Here is a 21,236-nt window from a genome sequence, read left to right as displayed (position 1 = left end):
CACTCCTGGTTTGCAATATTGCAGACTCTAATATTTGTATTTATACTATGTGTTTGTACAGCACCAAGCACAGCAGAGCCCTGTTCTCCTGGGCAGGTTCATCACCCCAGTAATTATTGACAGCAAAGATACGTGCCCAAGCCAGAAATATCTCAGTCTAATTACACTGGAGTGATTTTGAAAAGCAGTTGGACGAGATTAAAGAGACAGCTTTCGTTAATTAAGAACTGTTTGGGCTTCCGGTGCTATAAAGATCCCAGCTGGCCCCACATCCACCTCTGGCTGCAGCTGGACTCCGGATCTCCCCCTTTATTTCTCCTGCAAAAGTTTTCCCCCCTGCAGCCTGTTTGCTGGAGCAGGGATTCTCTCCTCCTCCTCCTCGTCCTCCTCCTCCTCCTCCTAAGCGGGTGGTGGGCAGGTCTGACTACATTAAATATACAAACACGCTGTGCTCACTCTGCTCCAGAGGCATCATCGCTGGCCCATCAGCAGCGAAACCCGAGCAAAGGCTGCCCCAAGGGCTGGGGGAAGGCTGGAACAGCAGCAGTAAATAAAGCAGCAGCCAAGGAGAGGGGAGAGGAGCAGCAGGAGAGCCCAGGGCTGCTGGGCACCCCAGCCCTTACACCAGCCCTTGCACATCACCTGCGAGTCAGCGAGCAGCAGCATCCCGGGAAAGAGCATCCTTCGAGGAGGAAGAGCGGGAGATCACTCAAAGAGACAAGAGAAAGGAAAAAAACAAAACAAAACAAAGCACCAGCTGCTATCCCTTCCCAGAGGGAGAGAGAGCCAAAGGAGTTTAGGGTAATGAACCTGGAGGATCCAGAGACTCAGAGCGGAAAAGTTGCGCTGACGGGAGACTCTGCACACTAAAGCTCTGCTCCACCATGGGATTTCTCGTGCCTAAGGGAAACCTCCTCCTCCTGCTGTGTGCCAGCATTTTCCCTGGTAAGTTTGAGAAAGCTCTTCTCCCCCTGCTCTGCTCTTCAGCTCTTTCCTCCCTTTTCTATCTCAAAGACACGCTGCAAAGACCAGCCCCTGTCAACAGGGAATTTCCGTGTTGGAAATTTTCTCCTCCACCCTTCTGCCCCATCATTTCTGCTCCCCTGAGCACCAGCCGCTTTGCCTTTATTTTCTGCTCCTAGTCTGATTAGATGGAGAAAGGGTTAAAGCCACGGTGGGAAGGGGACAGGAGGGAGAATCCAGAGGGGGGCTCAGCATCCTGCTTCTTCCCTGGGCTTTTTTTCCCTGGGTAAAGTGTGTTAATGTGTCTCGGGGCTACAGCTCCGGCTGGGGAGAGCACAGCCAGCGCTCAGCTAATGCTTCCCTTTGTATAATCCAGGGCAGCTAAAGCCTGAGTAGAAGCCATATTCCACGAGGGACGTGGGGAGAGCCCCCGGCTCCCTCTCCCCTCTCTCTGGTACCGCCGGCTCAGGAGTGCAGCTCCTCCGACAGCCCCTGGATGAAACGTGGCTTTAATTTTTAATAACCACAGGCACCTCTGGCAGCTCCTGGAGCCTGCATGAGGGGTCAGGGCTGCTCCTTGCATGGCATAACTTGAAAAGTTATGCCTGAGCAAAACTGGGATCTTGTTATCCAACTTGTGCTCTCCACTATCCTCTTCCCATTGTTTTTGTGAAATATCCACCAAGCAGGTTAAAGAGCTGAATTTCAAGCTGCCTTTTTTCTTCTGATGTGTGTAATGTCAATTTTTTATGGGTAAATCTGATCCAAAATTCCTATCTCCCAGCAGGAAGCTGCTTTTTCCTTTTTGGCTTGTCCTTCTAGCATCCCTCTTCCCTGCCTGCAGACTCCAGTGCTAAAAACTTGTCACAAAGTGGCCATAAAAATTAGACCAGATTCAGGGAAAAATGGCTCATGTAGTATTTTCTAAATGGTATTTCTGGTGCCCCCATTTTCTTCAGACCAATCCTGCTCTGTAATTGTGGGTGAATAGAGTGAGGAATACTTATCCATGTCAGGGAGAGAGGGGTGAAAAATCACCTGAGTAACATCACCCTCCTGCGTGTCCCCAAATGCCCATCACTGTGGTTTGTTGGAGTTTTCCTCTGGAGAAGGCTCCAGCTATGCCAGCCCTTGGACCTGCAGGTGTTTCATTCCTTGTCCACAGCCTTTGGCCACGTGGAGACCCGAGCCCACGCAGAGGAGCGGCTCCTGAAGAAACTCTTCTCTGGTTATAACAAATGGTCCCGTCCCGTGGCCAACATCTCGGACGTGGTCCTGGTGCGCTTCGGCCTGTCCATCGCCCAGCTCATCGATGTCGTAAGTGCAACCTCTTTGTGCAACAAAGGCTGAGATTAGCCAGGCTGGGGCCCAGGGAGAGGCTCCTGGTGCATGTGGGCTCGACTGGCTGATCCAGGGTTGGGGTGGGAAGGCTCTGCCCTCTGCAGAGAGGAGCGATCAAGCAGACAGAGCTGGTGGAACATGGGCAACTCATGTGAGTAGCTGGTCATCAAAGTGGATCCTTTACTCTTCATTTGCTACAGGCAAAATCCCAAATTCCCTATTAAAATCCACAGGACTGATCACAGCAGGGCAGTTGGGCCCCTGGCATAAATGCCAGAGAATTCTGGCAAAAGAATAAATCAAATACCTAATTTGGAATTTGAGCCATGTTCATTAACACTAATTTACACAAGCTAATAGGGACAGCACTTTGCACACCTTGGGAAGAGAGATTGCCTGAAGAGGTTTCTGCAAATGAAAGTTTTGAGCATTTTTAGCTAATCTGGCAGATATTAACAAGAAAATTCTTGGAGCGTTTGCTCAGACAGAAGTCACACATGTGCAAACTGTATATGCCTGGTACAAAACACAGAGGTCTGCATGCAGACTGATGTGCACTGAAACAGCATTTATGGGATTACTCTGGCACAGTGTGTTGGGGTCAAGTGTTACAAAGGAGGTCCCTGCAGGGCTGCAGATGCCAGACACACTCACAGGCTTTAGAGCTTTTGCACCTCTTGCTCCTGTATTTTTCTCCTTGGTGTCCCTATTTGCACGTGGCATTTCCCAGGAGAGTGTCCGTACAGCTGCACAGTCCTTGAGCAGGTATTGGGCTGGCTTTCACAGGATAGTTTGGGTTGGAAGGGACCTTTAAAGGCCATCTTGTCCAACCCCCTTATTTTTCAGAAGATGGGACTCCCTGTCACTTTTTACTGTAGTCATGTGGCAGAATGAGAGGGGTGATAATGCCCCAGCCCTGGAAATGTTCATGGCCAGGATGGATGAGGCTTTGATCAGCCTGGTCTAGTGGAAGGTGTTGGAGAGGGTTGGAACTGGATGAGCTTTAAAGCCTCTTCCAATACAAACCATTCTGTGATTTCTATGACAATGGAAAGAATAATGCAACCTAAAGACATTATTGGTGTGGGACAATCATAACAGATGACTCTCCATACAGTTTTATGTTATGAAATCATATTTTGGAGATGAAAAGGAAACAGCTGAGATGGTTCAGGAGGTGGGGAGTCGAAGACACCAGTTGCTGGAGAGTCTCATCTCATGCAGAAGCCATCCACATCCAGCTTTGCAGCACAGCACTGGTCTCCATTCCCCTCCTCACTCTTGCGTCAGCCTGAGGGATCCAGGGCTGTTTGCAGTTGCTAATGTTGAAGTTGCATGGTTCTCATCTGAATAATTGATAAGACTAAAGATGAGACATTAGTGACTGTGGAGGCATGAGAGAGATTTTCCATTATGCAGCTGCTGAATCGTGGAAGGGGGGGATCGATACACCTGCTCCACAGTGCTCTCCCAGTTTACTTAAGAAAAATTAATCTTCTTAAAACCATGTCAGTGGTTAGAAGTGCAACTCGCAGGCAGAGCTGTGCTGGGACCTGTGGACATGGCTGGAGGAGAGCTCTCACCCCTCCTGCCCCAGTCTGTGACTGGTGACACTCCTGCCACCACCGTGGCTCTTCAGCTCCTCTCCCCCTTCCCAACAGTGACAGTTTTGGTGCAAACCCCGCTGCAATTGTTAGACACAATGCTCAGCTCCCAATGACAAGGAGTCTGAAAGGGAAATCAGAGCTGTATTCAAACCCCAGCTCCTGCTGACAAAAGCTGGGGGCAGGGGAAGAGAAATCAATGGGGAGCTCTACAATCCTGCATGTCCTCACCTCACTCTGGATTGCCGAGGGTTTTCTGGGACCAGAAATACGGGGGAAGAGATCAAATGTGTGTCCAGGAGCAGCCACCAAGAGACACACTTGAACTCCTTGGTTTGTCTGCAGGACCTCACGTGCTGTGTTCACCTTGAGAGAAGAGGCCAGGTAGTGCAACAGCCCCATGGTTGGGGAGTCACTGCTGTCCTCTGGGCTGGCTCCATGAGGAGCAGCCAGCTGTGCCAGCTGAGGAGGAGCTTGGTCATTGGCACATTGCAAACCCCTCTCAGATAATCCCGTGGGACTGGAGCTGTGCTTCCCTCGGGCCAGGAGGATGATGTGGTGATGGGCAGGAGCTTCCACAAAGGGTGGTTCCAGGGAGAATTCCAGTAAAAGCCAGCACCTGCTACACCAGGATGCTCAGTGCAGGGGCTGTGGCGGAGACCCTCAGATGCTTGAATTGCAAAGTGGTAAGGGAAGCAGGTACTCAAGGCTTGGTGGCTCAGGGAGGAGGAGGCAGAGCTACCCCCAAACTTCTGGGTTTTAATGTTCACAATCAATCCTGAACTGCTACAAGAGCAAGGTTAATGATGAACAGTTTGCTGTCAGCTGAGCCCTGCCAGCTCAGCTGGGTTTGATGCCAGCCAAGGCAAGAGATAAAAAAAACCCATGCAAATAAACCCTGAGCTGTGGTGAGACACTTCAGTCAGACCAGCACTAGGCTCTGCCCCACATAATTCATCTGAGTTACTTACAGAGAGCACAAAAGGCAAGCAGCAAACAGTAATTAACCCTACTGCAGTGCTGCTGGCATTATAAATGCCTGACATTATTTAAATATGTACATACACTCTTAACTTTTTTGTGCACAGAGTTGAGAAAAACCAGGCTGCCCAAGAATGTCAGCAGAGCAGCTGGGGTTTATTCAGAAAATCCAATCCACAGTGCCACAAGTTGTGTGCATTTGGTAGAAGGAGAAATGCTGCTGAGCTTCTTGTTTCCAGAAGTGTGTCCATGGATAATGTTTCACAGGAGAACACCCTTGCAGGTGAAGCTGAGCACTGGAACCCACCACACGTGTGTGAGTAAGGGTTTATATATCCATCACTTCCTTCCTTCAGTGCTCAGGTCAAAGGCAGGCTGGGGAGCTTTTTCCTCTACCTGGTATCATCATCCCAGGCTGAATCCATCAGCACTGAGTAAAATCCCAATAAATTCCATTCCATCTGCTCACAGGATTGCTTAGGTGCAGGCTCAGCTGTTCAGTGGTATCAGACAGCTGTGCCCTGTCCCATGTCAAATGACAGAAACATCTGCTTTTTATTTCCAAGACTGAACTTATATTTATTGCAGAGGTGATTTTCAATTACGTAAATGAAATACAATAAAGGGAAATGAAGAGGGTTCTTTGGGCGTCTTAATCTGCTCCTGTAACCAATATCTGATCTTGCATTTCAGGATGAGAAAAATCAAATGATGACCACAAATGTGTGGGTGAAGCAGGTGGGTGCCCCCAAATATGTGTTTTTACATGCCTCTTTTCAATTTTTTTGTTGAACTCTCCCCGCTTTGTAACCACCTCATTTTTGGCAGGAGTGGCACGACTACAAACTGCGCTGGGACCCCCAGGAATACGAAAATGTCACATCCATCCGAATCCCCTCGGAGCTCATCTGGAGGCCAGACATTGTCCTTTATAACAAGTGAGTGTGAGCACTGTGACCAGAAGGAGAATCCATCCTTGCAAATTTTCTCTGTTCATGAGGTTAAAATGTTTCCTGCAATTATTCCACTTCATTGTGTTCTCTGTGCTTGGAGTTCATGTAGATTCTATAACATGCCGTAAATGACATGAGTGACATTCATCACAAGGGCTTTGCTCCCCTGATGATCCTTCCTCTGGGCAGCCAGTTTTGTTGGGGGATGCCAGGTATTGTTTTCTCTTCACATGTCAGATGCACAATTAAGCTGGATTTGAGCTTTCAGTCCTCTTCAATTTCATTTCACCCAGGAGCTCTCCCCTAATTCATCACCATCAACTGGAAAAGCCAATTACTGAGGATGGGCTTAAATAAGGAAAATATGCTGAAACATGTCAGGCTTGTGCAGCTACAGGGGTTTCAGGTCAGCTAAATACCATTCTGGAATGATTTCTAAATAGGTATTTGTTCCTCATCGAAGATGCTTGGAATCTGTCCCTCGTGAGAGGGAGCAGGTTGTGGTTCTCTTTCTTTCTTTTGGAGCCTGTTGATATTCTTAGAAATGCTGCCCAAGTGCCAAGGCTGTTTTCTCCCTGGAGGCCCCAGCACAGTTCTCCAGTCCCCCAGGATGTAAGATATCCCAGTCCTCCACCCCAGCACAGGCTCCAGAGAAAACACTTGCTGCAGGCATCAAAGAAAAGCATTTTTACATGTGGCTGACACTCAGAAAACCCTCACAGCAGCAGCCAGGCTCGGTTTTAATAAACAGTCATCTGGTTCTAGCTTGATATGATTTTGCTTCTGTTTAAAAACCAAAATAAATGGCTGAAGCTGGAATCTGCCCAGGGGATTGTGAGCTTTGGAGACTACAGGGGCTGTTATCTTTCCCATTAGCTCATTCCTGATCCTCAGTGGTGTGAAGTGATTGCAAACCTCTTGGAAATCACTGCATCCTCACTGAGCACCTTTCGGAGATTAGCCCCATGGAAATGACTCATTCAGAGGCACTTGGACCTTCCTGCCCTCCAGGGACACACTCTGAGCATGAGTATAGCCTTGCAAGTGCCTCACTTGGCAGCCAAGAAAGGTGTTCACAGCTTCCACTAGGAAAAAAACAATAATGACCTTGTCATTCTTGTTGTTAAATTAATGACAATGGCAAGGATTATTATTTTTGGTGCTTCTGGTGGTGTGGTGGACCACGGTGCCAAAGAAAATGATGTGGCACAAATCCCTGCATGACCTTTGTGCATCAAAGCATCCTTTGGTTCTACTGGCACAGAAGAACCTGATGTGTCACCTCTGCTTCCTCTGCCTTGGCTCAGCACGGTTGATGAGGATGGTCCATGCAGGAAGGAGGGGCCTGGAAATAGGGAATCACAGAATGACAGAATGGTTTGGGATGAAAATATCTTTAAAAATATCTTAAACAGGATCTCACCCCACCCCCAATCAAGGTATCCTTCAAGCCTCTGGGCATTTTGGGGTTTCATGCTGAAGACATCCCCCAGATGTCCAGGACACCCAGACCTTGAGCTGGGCAGCCTTTGGCTCCTGCCCCTCTCACGCTCTGCCCCTCTGCTCTCTTGTTGTTCACTGTTGCTTCACCTGAGTCTCTACAGGGGCTCCAGGGGTCTGATCTCCTGGCCACAGCAGCTACTCCAGAATGTCTTTCTCAACCTCTTCTGGGCAGTGAGAGTCTTTCAGTCCTGCCCACCTTATTGCTCTGACTTGCAGTAGCAAACCTGACTGTCCTGGGACCTGCTGACACAGGGAGATCTCATTCCCCAGCTCTCCAAATCCAAGCTACTTCCCTCCTTTGATCCATACTTAGCATTAATAACCATGCATTCATCTGTTGGTTGTCATGAGTCTATCATGCATTTTTAATTGGTTACTTTATCCATGAATTAAACATGGATGTAAGCTAGGCACCAGACATTAGTGGGTTTCCATTAATTCCATATGTCTTCACTGCTATATTTCCCTTTGTTTTTATGCAAAGTGTTTTCTGCCCTGAGATGTACTTCTCTCTTCCACCTAACTTCCTACCAAGCCCATCTGGAGCTTCAGTCAGTGTCTTCATCAGGTTTCACAATTTTTAGGGATTGCAGGGCAAATGCAAGGCAAAACCTGCAGAGCAGTGGGACACCAAGGTGAGGCTCTTCTGCACAGAATTTCACCAACTGCATTCCCAGCCAGGGCTTCCCCTGGTGGGCATCTCAGCTGGAAATTATAATGATTAGTGATGTCCATCTCATATTTTACACAGATATATATAGTTTAGAGGGAGTTTAACATAGCTGCACATGATTCTGGGTCCCTGCGAGCAAGAGAATGTGCAGAGAAACCTTGGTGGGAGGGAGTGAGAGGCCACACTGACCTTTGGCTCTCTTCAGGCTGTCTAGTGTGAGCTAATGATTACTTATCACATGCTCTGGCAGAAATATGGTATTTCTGTTTGGGATTGACTCCTTTAAGAAAGATTATACAAATACCCCTTCTCTTTTCATCTTGGGCTAGGTACAGAGATGGAGAAATTTCCACTGATTTCAGATTTGCATCTTTAAGGAAACCTAACCCTTTGTTGTGAGGTTACTATCATATCTTGGCTCATTATTGTAAAAAAAATTCCATTTACTCACTCTAGAGACCCAAATTAAATCAGTAAATTCCGCTGGTTTGGCCTAGAGACTAAATGTAGTTTTCAACATTCATAAGGAATCTGAAACCAAATTAATATCCTACAGGGAAATTAATATGCTGTTGAATTTTCAGGCTTGATGAGTTAAGTTCCAAGATTCTGCAGATAGTTTCTACTGGATGTGACACAACACACATATAACAGAGGGATATGAGTTCATAGTGAAGTGACAAAGCCTCCTCTTTGCCAAGAAACCAAACTGTTCCTTATCTGAGGTTTTAAAGGCACCACCAAATCATTACTAAAAGAATTATCTAATCCTCTGCATTTATTTGTTTTTCCACTCATGACTGACTTTGAAGCACACTTTAGATTTTCTTTGTATATTGTGAAGTATAAAAAAATGAATTGTATTTTTTTCTCTAATGAGGGAATAATGGGCTCTTGGGGGTTGCATTTTTTTTGTTTGTGGTGGGGGGGTTTTTTTGGTGACATCCCCCCTGGGCACCCAAGAAGTTTTGTACCCAATTTGTCAAGATCCTGGAGATATTTAAAACCCAACTAGGTAAGGTTCTGGTCCTCTTGTAGCTGACCTGCTTTGAGCAGGGAGCTTTGGGCAGGAGACAGTTCCAGAGGTGCCTTCCAAGCAGTGCATTTGAGTTATCATTTTGTAGTACAAAACCATAGTTAAACAAAATATTTTCTCATTTCCCTTTGGAGAGAATTTTAATCTGAACATTCCAGGACCATCTCTCTAATGTGTACCAAAAGGGTGCAGGCTCCTAATACTACAATTTTAGTTTGTTACTGCTCTTAAAGCATTTTTCACTAAAGTGAGGATATTCTACTATATCCATATATGTGCATAGATAATTTTCAGGCTTTTAAAGGTCTGTTTGAATTTAAATTACATCATCAGAAATTAAAATAAATGTGTGCCTCGTTTATGTGCATCCTGAAAACAATTTTGTAGGATGGTGTATCTCCCAACTGCAGGAAAATATGAAGTAGCAAAAGAAAATAAAAATTCTCCATCAGCAGAGCTTTTTAGTGGAACATGGCTACTAGATGTCAGTAAAGCAATGCCATCCTTAAACCCTTATAAACTTAGGAGATTTAGAAGAGCAACCTTTATTCTCAAAGTGAGAAATCAAAGGCTGCAGCACACAGCAGCTTTTTCCTTGGGAAAAAAATAAATAATTGTCTTCTCTCTTTCTTGGTGTGCACTGCTGTGTTTGACATTAAAAAATATAGGAGCTCTAGTTCTTTATTACTGACATATTTTTAAAGCTGTCAGGTCAGAGTAACCAGGAGGGCCTGACTATCTGAGTTCTCCAGTTCTTGTGATGTTTACCTTGCACTCACGCCTTCTTCCAAATGGATTTTCATGACAACTGTCACAACAGAGTGGTCTCCACTGAGAGAGATGAGAAAGTGCTACTGCTCTAAAGGAATGTCTGCAGATTTTCTCTGTCCCACTACATCAGGTCTCCCACCTTTCTTGTCTAAGGCAATGTTCACGTGGTGCAGTCAGGGCTGTAGGAACAGGAATGGGTTTTCCCACAGCAAAGCTGTCCAAAGGAACACAGGGTTTCCCCAACCTCCCAACTGCAGACTGTGTTTGCAGTTGATTGTCTCACCTTCATCCTTTTGGAGGGAAAGACTTTGGAAGGCACTCAACAGCCAGGTGACCTCGTTTGCTCCCTCTCTCATGTGGAGAGGAGCAGAATCAAAGTCTTACACAGGAGGGGAGAGAGAATCTCCCCAGGCTCCCCTGCATGGGCAGGGTGCCAGCAGGCACAGCTTCCAATCCAGTAAACATATGCTTGAAGGTCTAGTGTGGGTGGAAATCCTGGGGAAGAAGGCAAAAATATATGGATGCATGAAGAGTGAGACAAGTGGGAACACTGCCTTTGCATGATGTGGCTGCTTGGGATATATTCTATGTACTCAGCATGGCTGATTCACTCTGCTTACAAATTCCTCTGCATTGAACTGCAATGAGAAGTGAAACTCTCTCAATAAAGCCAGGAATTCTTTGATAGCTCTGGTAGGCTGGTGAGGCAGGAGCATCCCAGGGTGTTTTATGGCTCCTCAGAGTCAATAAGTGACTAAATCCAAGGAGATGTTCTGCAGCTGTTTTCACTCCTGCCATGGCACTGCAGGCAAAATCCATTGGAAGGCAGTGCCACTGTTATTTGTAAAAACATGTGAGCCAAAGAGGACCCAGGATGAAGCTGGGTTTGTTAGGTGAGCAATTAAAAAATTAAAAAAAGATGTTGCTCATTAAAGCAGATAATTTACAGAAACAAGTGACACACAAGATCTTCAGCATCACAATGGTACCATCTACAGATCTTCTGCAGAAGAGAAGTGTGGTGATGTGTGGTGAAACTACAAAACTGCCAGGGAAGGCATTTCTGGGAATGAAACACAGTTACATGAATTATTATCATCCCCTGGATGCCATTTTAGCAAGAGTTTTGCATTTGTTTTGTTTTCCCAAGAGATTTCAAAGAAAAAATGCACACCAGTGTTTATCCAGCCACTTACACGCTGCTCTACCTAAGAAGGGAAACACTCATAGTGGATGCTCATAATCCCTTTTCTCTAATAAGATCCAATTAAAAATATTGCTCCATTAATGAGAGATTTAATCATGCCTCAGAGATATCATTAAATGCAGAATCTGATTCCATATTCCTATTGAGATTCAAAAAGAAAACCATCAAGAACAGCAAGCACTGGGCTGTCACTTGCTGTGCTTGTTTCATGCCTCAATCTGACTTTACTGTGCTCCTGGAAAAACACAGGAGAAAAAGAAAAAGGTGGTTCTCATCCAAATCACATGTTCTGGAGTGTAAATTAGATTTAAGAAAGAAGAGGTAAGACAGGAGCTGGATGGATTGTACAATGGCTCTGGTTTGTTTGCTTCAGAGTAGATCACTGTGCTGATTTTGTCTTAATCCCTTTGTGAGAGTCTTGAATGTAGTTTCCACTTTTTCTTTTTAAGTGTTTTTAATCTTAGAAAAAAAATCTAATTTAGAGGTCAAAAAGCATTATGTCCTTTTGTGATCTTTTGGTTTTTCAAAAATCTGCCCCAAAGAACACAAAGAACAAAGAAGAGTTTAGTAAAACCTGGTTCTCCACCACACAAGAATTCTGAGTTTATTTTTCCATTACTTCAAGCAACCTAGAAAATTGTCTCAAGGACATCTGGGCTGTGATCCTGAGGACTGGGGATGTTTCCATCTCTCCCAGAAGCCGTGTTAGCCAAGGCTGCTCAGCAAGTGCCAGATCCTGCCACTATTTCCCAATACTCCACCAGTCTCATTTTTAGAATATTTCACAGGGCGAGTGGAAATAGGTGATGTGAGTTGTGAAACCCTGGCACAGGCTGCCCAGAGAAGCTGCAGCTGCCTCATCCCTGGAATTGTTCATGGCTGGATTGGATGGGGGTTGGTGCAACCTGGTCTAGTGGAAGGGGGGGAAAAAAGAAACTTCCATAGCAGGGAGTTGAAATCAGATGGTCTTTAAGGTTCTTTCCAACCCAAACCATTCCATGATTCTATGAAACTAACCCCTGCCACTGTGTGGCTGCTGTCAGGGCACATCTGGGCACTGAAGCAGCAGAGCAGGGCCCAGGGATTTTTGGCGACTGCCAGGGACGTGGCTTCAGGCTGGGCTGGGCAGGAGCAGAGAGCTTTCGAGCTATAGCAGCCTGAATAATTCATCTCAAGTTTTTAGCAGCAGCTCTCTTCCCCTGCACAGCCTGTCCTTTTTCTGGCAGTGCTGCTATTTGTAACTGGAGTTCTTCCTCCAAAAGTCTGGAAAATACAATTTATTCATGCAATTCCAATACAAACTCCTGAGCTGTTGTCTATTTATCTGATAACCCCCAGCTGAGGATTACTGTGAGAAGACACCACAAAAGCCAATTCTCTTCCTGACAGGGAAATCAAAATATTAATATTCATTATTCCTTATTAATAGGATGTTCTTGATGGTTTTCACATAAGAGACTGGGTGATTACCCAACACTCCTTCATTTTTAACAGCTGTCACAAATAATTCCGCAGAACCCCCAGCTACACTATCTGATAGTACTTCCTCCCACCTCTAAAACAAACTCAACTCATTCCAGAGCACATCTGGGACACTTTTGGGGAAAACCTGTGTACAATCACATCAATGACCTGACTTACAGCAGGGGAAGGCTGACATGTGCATGTGAATTCCAGGGCTTTTGAGCCAAGAGCTCAAAATTCACTGGACAGAGTAGATGGATCTGGTGTTTGGACGTGATGTGCCTTTTGCATCTCTCAGGTCTGGAAGCCAGGCACTAAATATCCTATTTCCTTAACAGAATTGACATGTCCTAGAGAAGTCTGAGCCTTTTTTCTTATCTTCCATCTGTCCCCAGTGCTGATGGTGACTTTGCAGTCACTCACCTGACCAAGGCTCACCTCTTCTACGATGGAAGAATTAAATGGATGCCCCCTGCTATCTATAAAAGCTCCTGCAGCATTGATGTCACCTTCTTCCCCTTTGACCAGCAAAACTGCACGATGAAGTTTGGCTCCTGGACCTACGACAAAGCCAAGATAGACTTGGTGAGCATGCACAGCCATGTGGACCAGCTGGACTACTGGGAGAGTGGGGAGTGGGTCATCATCAACGCTGTGGGCAATTACAACAGCAAGAAATACGAGTGCTGCACAGAGATCTACCCCGACATAACTTATTCCTTCATTATCCGGAGGCTGCCGCTGTTCTACACCATCAACCTGATCATCCCCTGCCTGCTGATCTCCTGCCTGACCGTCCTGGTCTTCTACCTGCCCTCCGAGTGTGGAGAGAAGATAACCCTGTGCATCTCCGTGCTGCTGTCCCTCACTGTGTTCCTGCTGCTCATCACAGAGATCATCCCATCCACCTCCTTGGTCATCCCTCTGATTGGGGAGTACCTCCTCTTCACCATGATATTCGTTACCTTGTCTATCATCATCACTGTCTTCGTGCTCAACGTGCACCACCGCTCCCCCCGCACCCACACGATGCCAGACTGGGTGAGGAGGGTCTTCCTGGACATAGTCCCACGGATCCTTTTCATGAAACGTCCCTCCACAGTGAAGGACAATTGCAAGAAGCTCATTGAGTCCATGCACAAAATAACCAATGCACCGAGGCTTTGGTCTGAGATGGATGTGGAGCCCAACTTCACTACCTCATCCTCCCCCAGCCCCCAGAGCAATGAGCCAACACCCACCTCCTCCTTCTGTGCCCACCTCGAGGAGCCAGCCAAACCCCAGCCCATCTGCAAATCCCCCTCAGGGCAGTACTCTGTGCTGCACCCAGAGCCCGTACAGGTGACCTGCTCCTCTCCACAGCCCTCCTGCCACCTCCTGAGAGACACCCAGGCCACCTCTTCCTTGAAAGGCAGGTCGCTGAGTGTCCAGCAGATGTACAGCCCCAACAAGGCAGAGGAGGGGACAATCCGCTGCAGGTCCCGGAGCATCCAGTACTGCTACCTGCAAGAGGACTCTTCCCAGACCAACGGCCACTCCAGTGGCTCTCCAGCATCCCAGCGGTGCCACCTCAACGGGGAGCAGCCCCGGCACAAGCCCCCCCAGTGCAAGTGCAAGTGCAAGAAGGGCGAGGTGGCCGGAACAGCAGCCCAGGGGAGCAAGAGCCACTGCGCCAAAGAGCAGCACCTCGTGCTGATGTCCCCAGCCCTGAAGCTGGCAGTGGAAGGAGTTCACTACATCGCAGACCACCTGCGGGCGGAGGATGCGGATTTCTCAGTGAGTATTCCAACAGAACCTGCTCTCCCTCAGAAAGTCAAAAATGAGCTGCTAAGGGAGCTGCAGCAAACCTTGAGCTGTGTGTGTGCCTTGAGTGTGTACATGTTGAGGCAGGATCAGCCATACCTCTCTTGTGCGTTTTGGCCACTGTAGGAACAGCTGGAGATGTCCTTGGGGTCTTGGAATGAGGGCCAAGGGGGCAGCACAACCAGATCATGCTCAGGGCTGCTCTAGAATGATGAATTATCCAGCAAAAAATTGGAGTAAAGTTGTTGTTAGGCAGCAAAGAAGCAGTTAGGCTCGTGAGAAACCCAAAACACTGCCATCTCACAGGAACAGAGACTTCTTCCTTATTTAAGCCTGACAAGTGGGTAATTCACACTCTCTGCTTTTTATTAATCGCTGACTCTGACTCTGGAGCCCAGGAAAGCAAATTGCCCAAGCAGGCTGTGGGTGTGGGAAGCTGTGGTAGCGTGGGGATACTGCAGGGTCTGTGTAGCTCTGCTCATGTATTGTGATGTGATTCCTCAATAGTGGACTTCCACTGGAGCAGTTGGCTCTGTGCAGGGAGGTAGGGAAACAAATTTCCTGCTTATTCTGTGGGGGTAAATATGGCTACAGATAAAGGGAGTAGAGGCTGCAAGGATTTCTTTTCATGGAGATAGTGATGCACATAAATTCCACATCCTTTCACAGCTCTTGTAGCTCTTTCCTGCAGTGCTAGTAATTATGGCCATAATGAAGGAAGGCACAAGATAACCTGAAGTTAGTCATCTTATTATAGAAAAGCCTTATGTACCTTTTCCTGGGCAGATCCATATGCAAAAGGTGCTTTTTAGCTTTGTCTACAGTTTAAAATTCTTAAGATTTAGAATCAGTGCAAGTCATAGTGTGTTTATACAAGACTTCCTGAGCATGGAGAGTGTCTTTTATTTGCATTTTTCACAGCTCTGCACAGCAGCAAGGAAAGCTGAAATACTACTGTCCATGTCTATACTCTTTATTATCATAGTTAGGGCCCTTGTTCTTCAATTGATTTTACTTCCCAGCTTCCCTTTGAGGATGGAACTGTTAATTCCTTGTGTTGAGGAGTTACAGCCAAAACACAAACTTCCTATTCAAGGTCACAGAACAAATCTGTGGCAGAGATGGGCTGTGAATCCTCATCTTCATTAGTTTCCAGTCCAAAACTCCTTGCCAGGGTAAAGCACTTCAGAGGCACATTAGGAGTGCAGGAATTAAACTCTGCTCTCTCCCTCTGGCAATAATCACAAGTAAACCCTTGGATGTCAGTTGAGTTTAGCTCAATTTTTTCCCCATGGTGCAAATGAAAAAATATTACACCAGTAATACTTCCCATTTCAAATGGTTCTCCCTGCTGAGCTGGTTGGTGTTAACAAGAATGGTCTCAATTAATATTTTGGGTTCCTTCCTCTTAATTTTTTTTAATGAAGCAGACTTCAAAAGCCACAATTTTTCTTCTGATACCTTCTGCTGCTCTACCCTCTTGAAATTAAGTGATCATCCTGAGGAGAAAGCTATTTACAGCACTAAACATCAAAAGCAGAAGGAGCAACATTGAGCCTTTGGTCTCTGACCCAACCTCCTGCCAGCCCAGGCTGTGAGGAAAAGCACCAGGAAAACATCCAGCAATGAGCTGTGGGCAGGATTGTGGGCTCCCCTGGGGACTCAGGATGACCTTTCTCTGCAGTTCCACAGCAGCTTGGCACAGAAGGAAGAGCCTGAGTTTTCAGATTGAGGGGATAATGCTGACTCCATTGTGGGGCTGCACTATTTTCTCTCTCTGGACCCAAGTAACATAAAGTAGGAAAGTACAGTTTTTTTCTCCCAGTGGAAATGAAAAAGAAGAAGGAAAATGATCTTCTGGAACTGAAATATACTGTGAGGAGCAGAACTGATCTAATAAAATGAGAATTTATTGGGGAAAAAAATCAGTAGTCAGAAATTTGCTTTCATCTTAAAATCAAATTGTGGTATTTCTTCATGAAAGTCTTCAATAAATCTATCAGCAGGCACCTTTAATGCAGCTGCTGAGACACATCTTGCTGTCTTGTGGGCAATATTTCCAGAGACATTCACCTTCTCAGAAGGAGAACAGAGCTTCTTTTAAGTTCCTGTCTTTTTTTTTTCTTTTTTTTTTTTTTTTTTTCCCCTCTAAAACTCCATTGCCACAGGGGCAGTGCTTCTAAATTAAAAGTAAATAGCTCATTTAATTAAGTGCTCCAGCAAAGAGAAAATGGGAAATGCAAGAGGCAGTTGTTTGTTACAGAAAGATATCTGCAAAAAAATACAGGCACAATGGGGCGCTGGGGAAAACGCACGGCAGAATTGTCCCAGCATATGATGGAAATGCCATTAGAAATTAATTACAGACTGAAAGGCAAAACAAGTTCCATGCCACACATCAGCCAAAATAACCAGACACCACCAGCACTGTCTGGGAAGTCATTCTGCCCATGGCTGTGTGCATGTCCGGAATACTCTGATGTGAAGACATTTAAAAATAAAATGGGAAGGAATAAAGCTGAGGGGGAGGAAACAGGATAATCTCACAGGGTTATTTTTAACAAAGTACAATAAAACCACCTGGGACTGCTCTAATCTGCATTGCAGACTCTGGGTCCTGGGGATCAGATGTCACCAAGGCACCTCGATCCTCCACTCAAATCCTGAGGCTCAGACCCACAAGGAGCTGGACCAGGGAAGAGCTGCAGATTCCCACTTTTTGGGAATTTGAGAGTAGGGGAGTCAGCTGGTTCTTCCCCTGATTGTTTCCCAAAAATAATTTTGAGTGAGCTTCTTAAAAACTAATCAAAACAAAGGTCAGGAGTTGTGGTGGCAGATGTTGACAGAGAGACGTCTGCGGATCAGACTCCATGTAGGCTGCTGGACCACGAGGAAATGCTACAACAGTGGCAGAACATGAAACAAGAAATCCAGATCATTTCCTCTCCCTCATCCTCTTTTTTTTCATTATCTCCCCATAATTTCCAATTTCACCCTCTGTGCTCTCAGTCTGAAGCTGGATATTGATTTTACAAACATCTGATGCACTCCCAGCCATCATTTTCAAGATGGGCTCAGTATTTCTGCACACACCATTACATTAGAAAGCAAATTCCTGTCCAAGTTGTTCTCCCATTTTCTTCTTCTTTGCTCAGAGAGAAACTCATCAAGTTTCTTTTCTTTGTGTGATCAAGCACTCATTTTTACTAGCATAAATATTCAAAGAAAGTTATTTTACCAGAAGGAGGCATTATTTACTCAACCCAGCTTTCCAGCTGAACATCAGGTGGGAATTTCAGATTTCTTTACACATTGGTTATATCATAGGACATTAATCCTATAAAAACAATCATCCAGGGCTTGCTTAGATGCCTTTCCCATGAGGAATTTTAAGCATCTAAGACTCCAACTCTCAACAAGTGATGAATAGGTCAGAAAATAGGTGCTGTAAAAGGGCGTTATCCACTGAGCTCTTATCACAGAATTGTAGAATCACAGAATAGTTTGGGTTGGAAAGGACCTTAAAGCTCATCTCATTCCACCTGCCATGAGCAGATCCTCATCCAACCTTTCCTTGAACTTCACAGGGGAAGCCCCAGCTTCTCTGAGCAACTGTGCTAGGGCCTCAGCACCCTCACAATAAAGGATTTCTTCCTAATTTCTAATCTAAAATACTCTTATTTCAGTTTAAAGCCATTTCCCCTTGTCCTGTCACTACATGATCTTATCAATTTGAATAAATTACAGTTCACAAACCAAGGAAATTATAGAAGCTTGGGATGAGATTGACCCCTTGGTTTCAGGGGTCAATATTTTTTTTACTTACCCTAATTACAGATGGTTGTGCAGAGGGCTGTACAATCATAAGATAACATGATTTGTCCCAAGAAGGTGACAAGATGCAGGATGAACCTGGTTGTTTTATCTGCCTATTCAGTAGTAAAGGCTGGCTTAACTCAATGCTGGTTTTAAAAGGAATAAATCTATCCATTGAATGAAAACATTGAACCCATTCTTATGCTTTTGACAATGTTCAGGTGTTCCTGAAATTGAAAATGCTTTGTTCAGAGAAAATATAATATGCTCTCCAGTGCATGCCTCGTTTCCCAGCTCATAAAGTTGCTCACTGAGCCAAGGAGCTCAGCAACACCACTGTACCTGTGGAAACATCCTCTGCTGCAAATGGCATTTCACTGATATCTAGATTGCTTCCTTTGCCACAATGCATTTCTGGCAGCTTTGCTGTCTCTTTCTGCTTTCACCACTCACAGCCACTGGAGGGATTTGAGCAGGATCCTGCTGAGATGTTTTCCCCAAAGAACAAGGTAGCGTGCCAAATTTCAGCCCTCAGGTCTATTAATCACCAAGTGGGAAATTGTAGGAAATCATTATGGGTACAGTCATATCAAATAGAACTTTACCATCTGATCAGGCCTCTTCCTGGGAAAGAAATTAATAACAGCAATGTAATAAAAGAGGTTTTCATATATATATGTGTGTTTTTTTAATGAAACAGTCATTTACTATTTCTGCCTCATGGTACTAGACCTCCCCAGAGAGGAATTGCTGGAAAATCCTCCCACAGCAAGGCAAAAATGGGGAAAAAGGAGGGTGAAGATACTCTTATTTGCTGGTTCATTTTCACTGCTTATTCACCCAAAGCTGTAAATCCCTTCACAGAAAGAGTTTGGCTTTGTTAATCTGTAAGCAGTGTTTTTATGAGCATAGGGAAAGGAGTCATTCCTTACCCCCCACTGCCCCAGCTTGAATCACAGCCTCATTTACACATCCAGTAACAGTTGTTGCTGATGGAGAATGGGAGAGTGAGTGTGCAGATGATCATTATCCACAGGGGTGTATTATCTATAGGCATTTGTGACTTCACGTGTCACATGCCTGCAGTCTGGGAATCTCTCAGGTGATTGATGGAATAAAACTTTGCCATTTTATAGGACCACTAAGTGTGAGTGAGACCTCCCCCTCCTATCTCTGGAATTATATGAAAATACTCTATTTTGGAGTAAAGCTCTAAGAGTTTTCATAAATTTTAATCTCCAGTAAATGTTAATAATTGGCCTGTCCCCTCTGTGTTCCAGGTGAAGGAAGACTGGAAGTACGTTGCGATGGTCATTGACAGGATCTTCCTCTGGATGTTCATTATTGTGTGCTTGCTGGGAACTGTTGGGCTCTTTCTCCCACCGTGGCTGGCAGGAATGATCTAAATATAGCACCAAAGGGAAGAAATTATTGTTCCTACTATCCCATTCTATGGATTTTAGTTCACCTGGAAGGAGAGAAATGGAGGCAGCCCTTTGAATAATTCACTGCGTGTCCACACTTGAGCTGCTCCCGAGCTCTCGGGGAATCCTCTCCGAGGTCGCGTTGTTTTGCCAAGCCATTTTCATCTCCTCCATCGAATTTAGGGGAAAAGTTCTTATCAAAGTCTGTACATAGCATGGGGGCATTCATTGGCATGTACTCAGCAGTGTAAGAACACGAGCTTGTCCCTAAAGCAGCACAGAAAGGAGCTCTGCATCCACAAACCAGCCTCTGGCAATAGCTCCGGTCACCCTCGGCAGTCTCACTGTGCCCTGCCCAGTGATTTTGCCCTTTCAGGCTGAAGTCTTTCAGGACTGTGTGTCCCTGTATGAGTCATTTTATAAATAAAGTTCCAAATTTGGGATACCTGTGCAGAATGTGGTCTGTGCTCAGCTGGTAAAGGCAGAGAGTCTGGAAAGGCTTAGATGACTGCTTGGGACCAACAGTGGTAAAGAACCACCACAGGATTCAAGATTAAACTGGGGCACTGAAAGAGCTGTAAAACCCTTGGTGTAGGTGGGGAAGGTCCCTAGACATGGGGAAGTCAGAACAGAAATCCAGGATGATGTCAGGGTAATAAAGGAATGTGCCAGGGTCACCTGCAGCAGGTTATTTAGGTCCTAGAAAGAGAGAGAGTCCATGACCTCCTGGGGCAGCTTCAGTGCTCTGCCACCCTCAATGTAAAGCAGTTTTTCCTCATGTTGAACTGAAACTTCTTGTGTTTCCATCTGTCCAGATCAGTTTGGTCTGGCTCACCATTCCCACCCTCAGTGCTGGATGCCAGCTGAGCCCATAGCCCAGTGTCTCCCTGCTTCCTTCAGAGCTCTCAGAGGCAGAAGGGCTTATGAACATTTTACCGGTGTGTGCAGGCAGAGGCAGATGTGGTCTAGAAATGCAGCTGCCTCAGGACCTGCCGTGAGAGCACAGCTCAGACCAGGCTCACAGCTCTGGGACCTGGGCTTTGCCCAGCACCTCCTGCACGCCCCACAGCTGGAATCAGCATCAGGAGGCTGCCTGGGCTCTGGGAAGTTTACCCTGCCCTGAATTTAGGGGAACGCACACCGGGAGAGGCAGGCAGCTGCCTGGGGAGCAGCACAGAAGGTTCTGGTAGAGGCCAGAGGCAGGTGAGAGCCCAGCTGGGACGTGTGGCAGCCCTGTGTGCTAGCCTGGCACATGAGGCTCGTTCCTGGCACACGGCTCAGCGAGCAGTTCGGGCTTGTGGCAGCAATGCTGGAACCCAAACAATGGCGTTCAGAGACTTCTTTGAAATACAAGTCAGTGCGCTCAGCCCGAACAGCACAGGTTAAAAATCAATGCAGTGATCAGCCTGTGAGGCCTCGTCTAAGAAACTACAACTGACCTCTCTGTTCACAGACTCAGCCAAGTGCTTAAAATCTGTTTGTCTCACAAAGAAAGCAGAGTAGCCATGGTTTGGGCCTGTTCCCCAAAGAGCTGTGCTGGCACAGCACGGGCTGGGAGGGAGGGAGGATGAGGGAGCCGAGCTGCTGCTCCTCATTGCTTGTTTTCAGAATGAAGAGAGCCTCAGCCTTTGGAGATGCTAATTTATCCCTTTTCACAGTCAGTGAGTTTGCTTACGGCAATGAAAGGAAAACAAACA

The 21,236-nt window shown here is 46.0% G+C and overlaps 1 protein-coding gene across 1 annotated transcript; it reads left to right on the top strand.

Annotated features, from left to right (window-relative positions):
- The first annotated feature begins 258 nt into the window (after positions 1 to 258).
- Positions 259 to 19,982, top strand: CHRNA4 (cholinergic receptor nicotinic alpha 4 subunit). The gene is made up of 6 exons (XM_023939674.2): positions 259 to 945; positions 2,129 to 2,280; positions 5,583 to 5,627; positions 5,718 to 5,827; positions 12,892 to 14,272; positions 19,396 to 19,982. The coding sequence occupies exons 1-6, from the start codon at positions 885 to 887 to the stop codon at positions 19,519 to 19,521; spliced, it is 1,875 nt and encodes a 624-aa protein (XP_023795442.2). The 5' UTR covers positions 259 to 884; the 3' UTR covers positions 19,522 to 19,982.
- The last annotated feature ends 1,254 nt before the right edge of the window (positions 19,983 to 21,236 follow it).

The sequence above is a fragment of the Cyanistes caeruleus genome, chromosome 16 (assembly GCF_971803275.1).
Source record: "Cyanistes caeruleus chromosome 16, bCyaCae1.hap1.1, whole genome shotgun sequence".
In the NCBI taxonomy this organism is placed as follows: domain Eukaryota; kingdom Metazoa; phylum Chordata; class Aves; order Passeriformes; family Paridae; genus Cyanistes; species Cyanistes caeruleus.
Note: the sequence above shows the minus strand (reverse complement) of the source record. Positions and strands in the feature narration are given on the sequence as shown.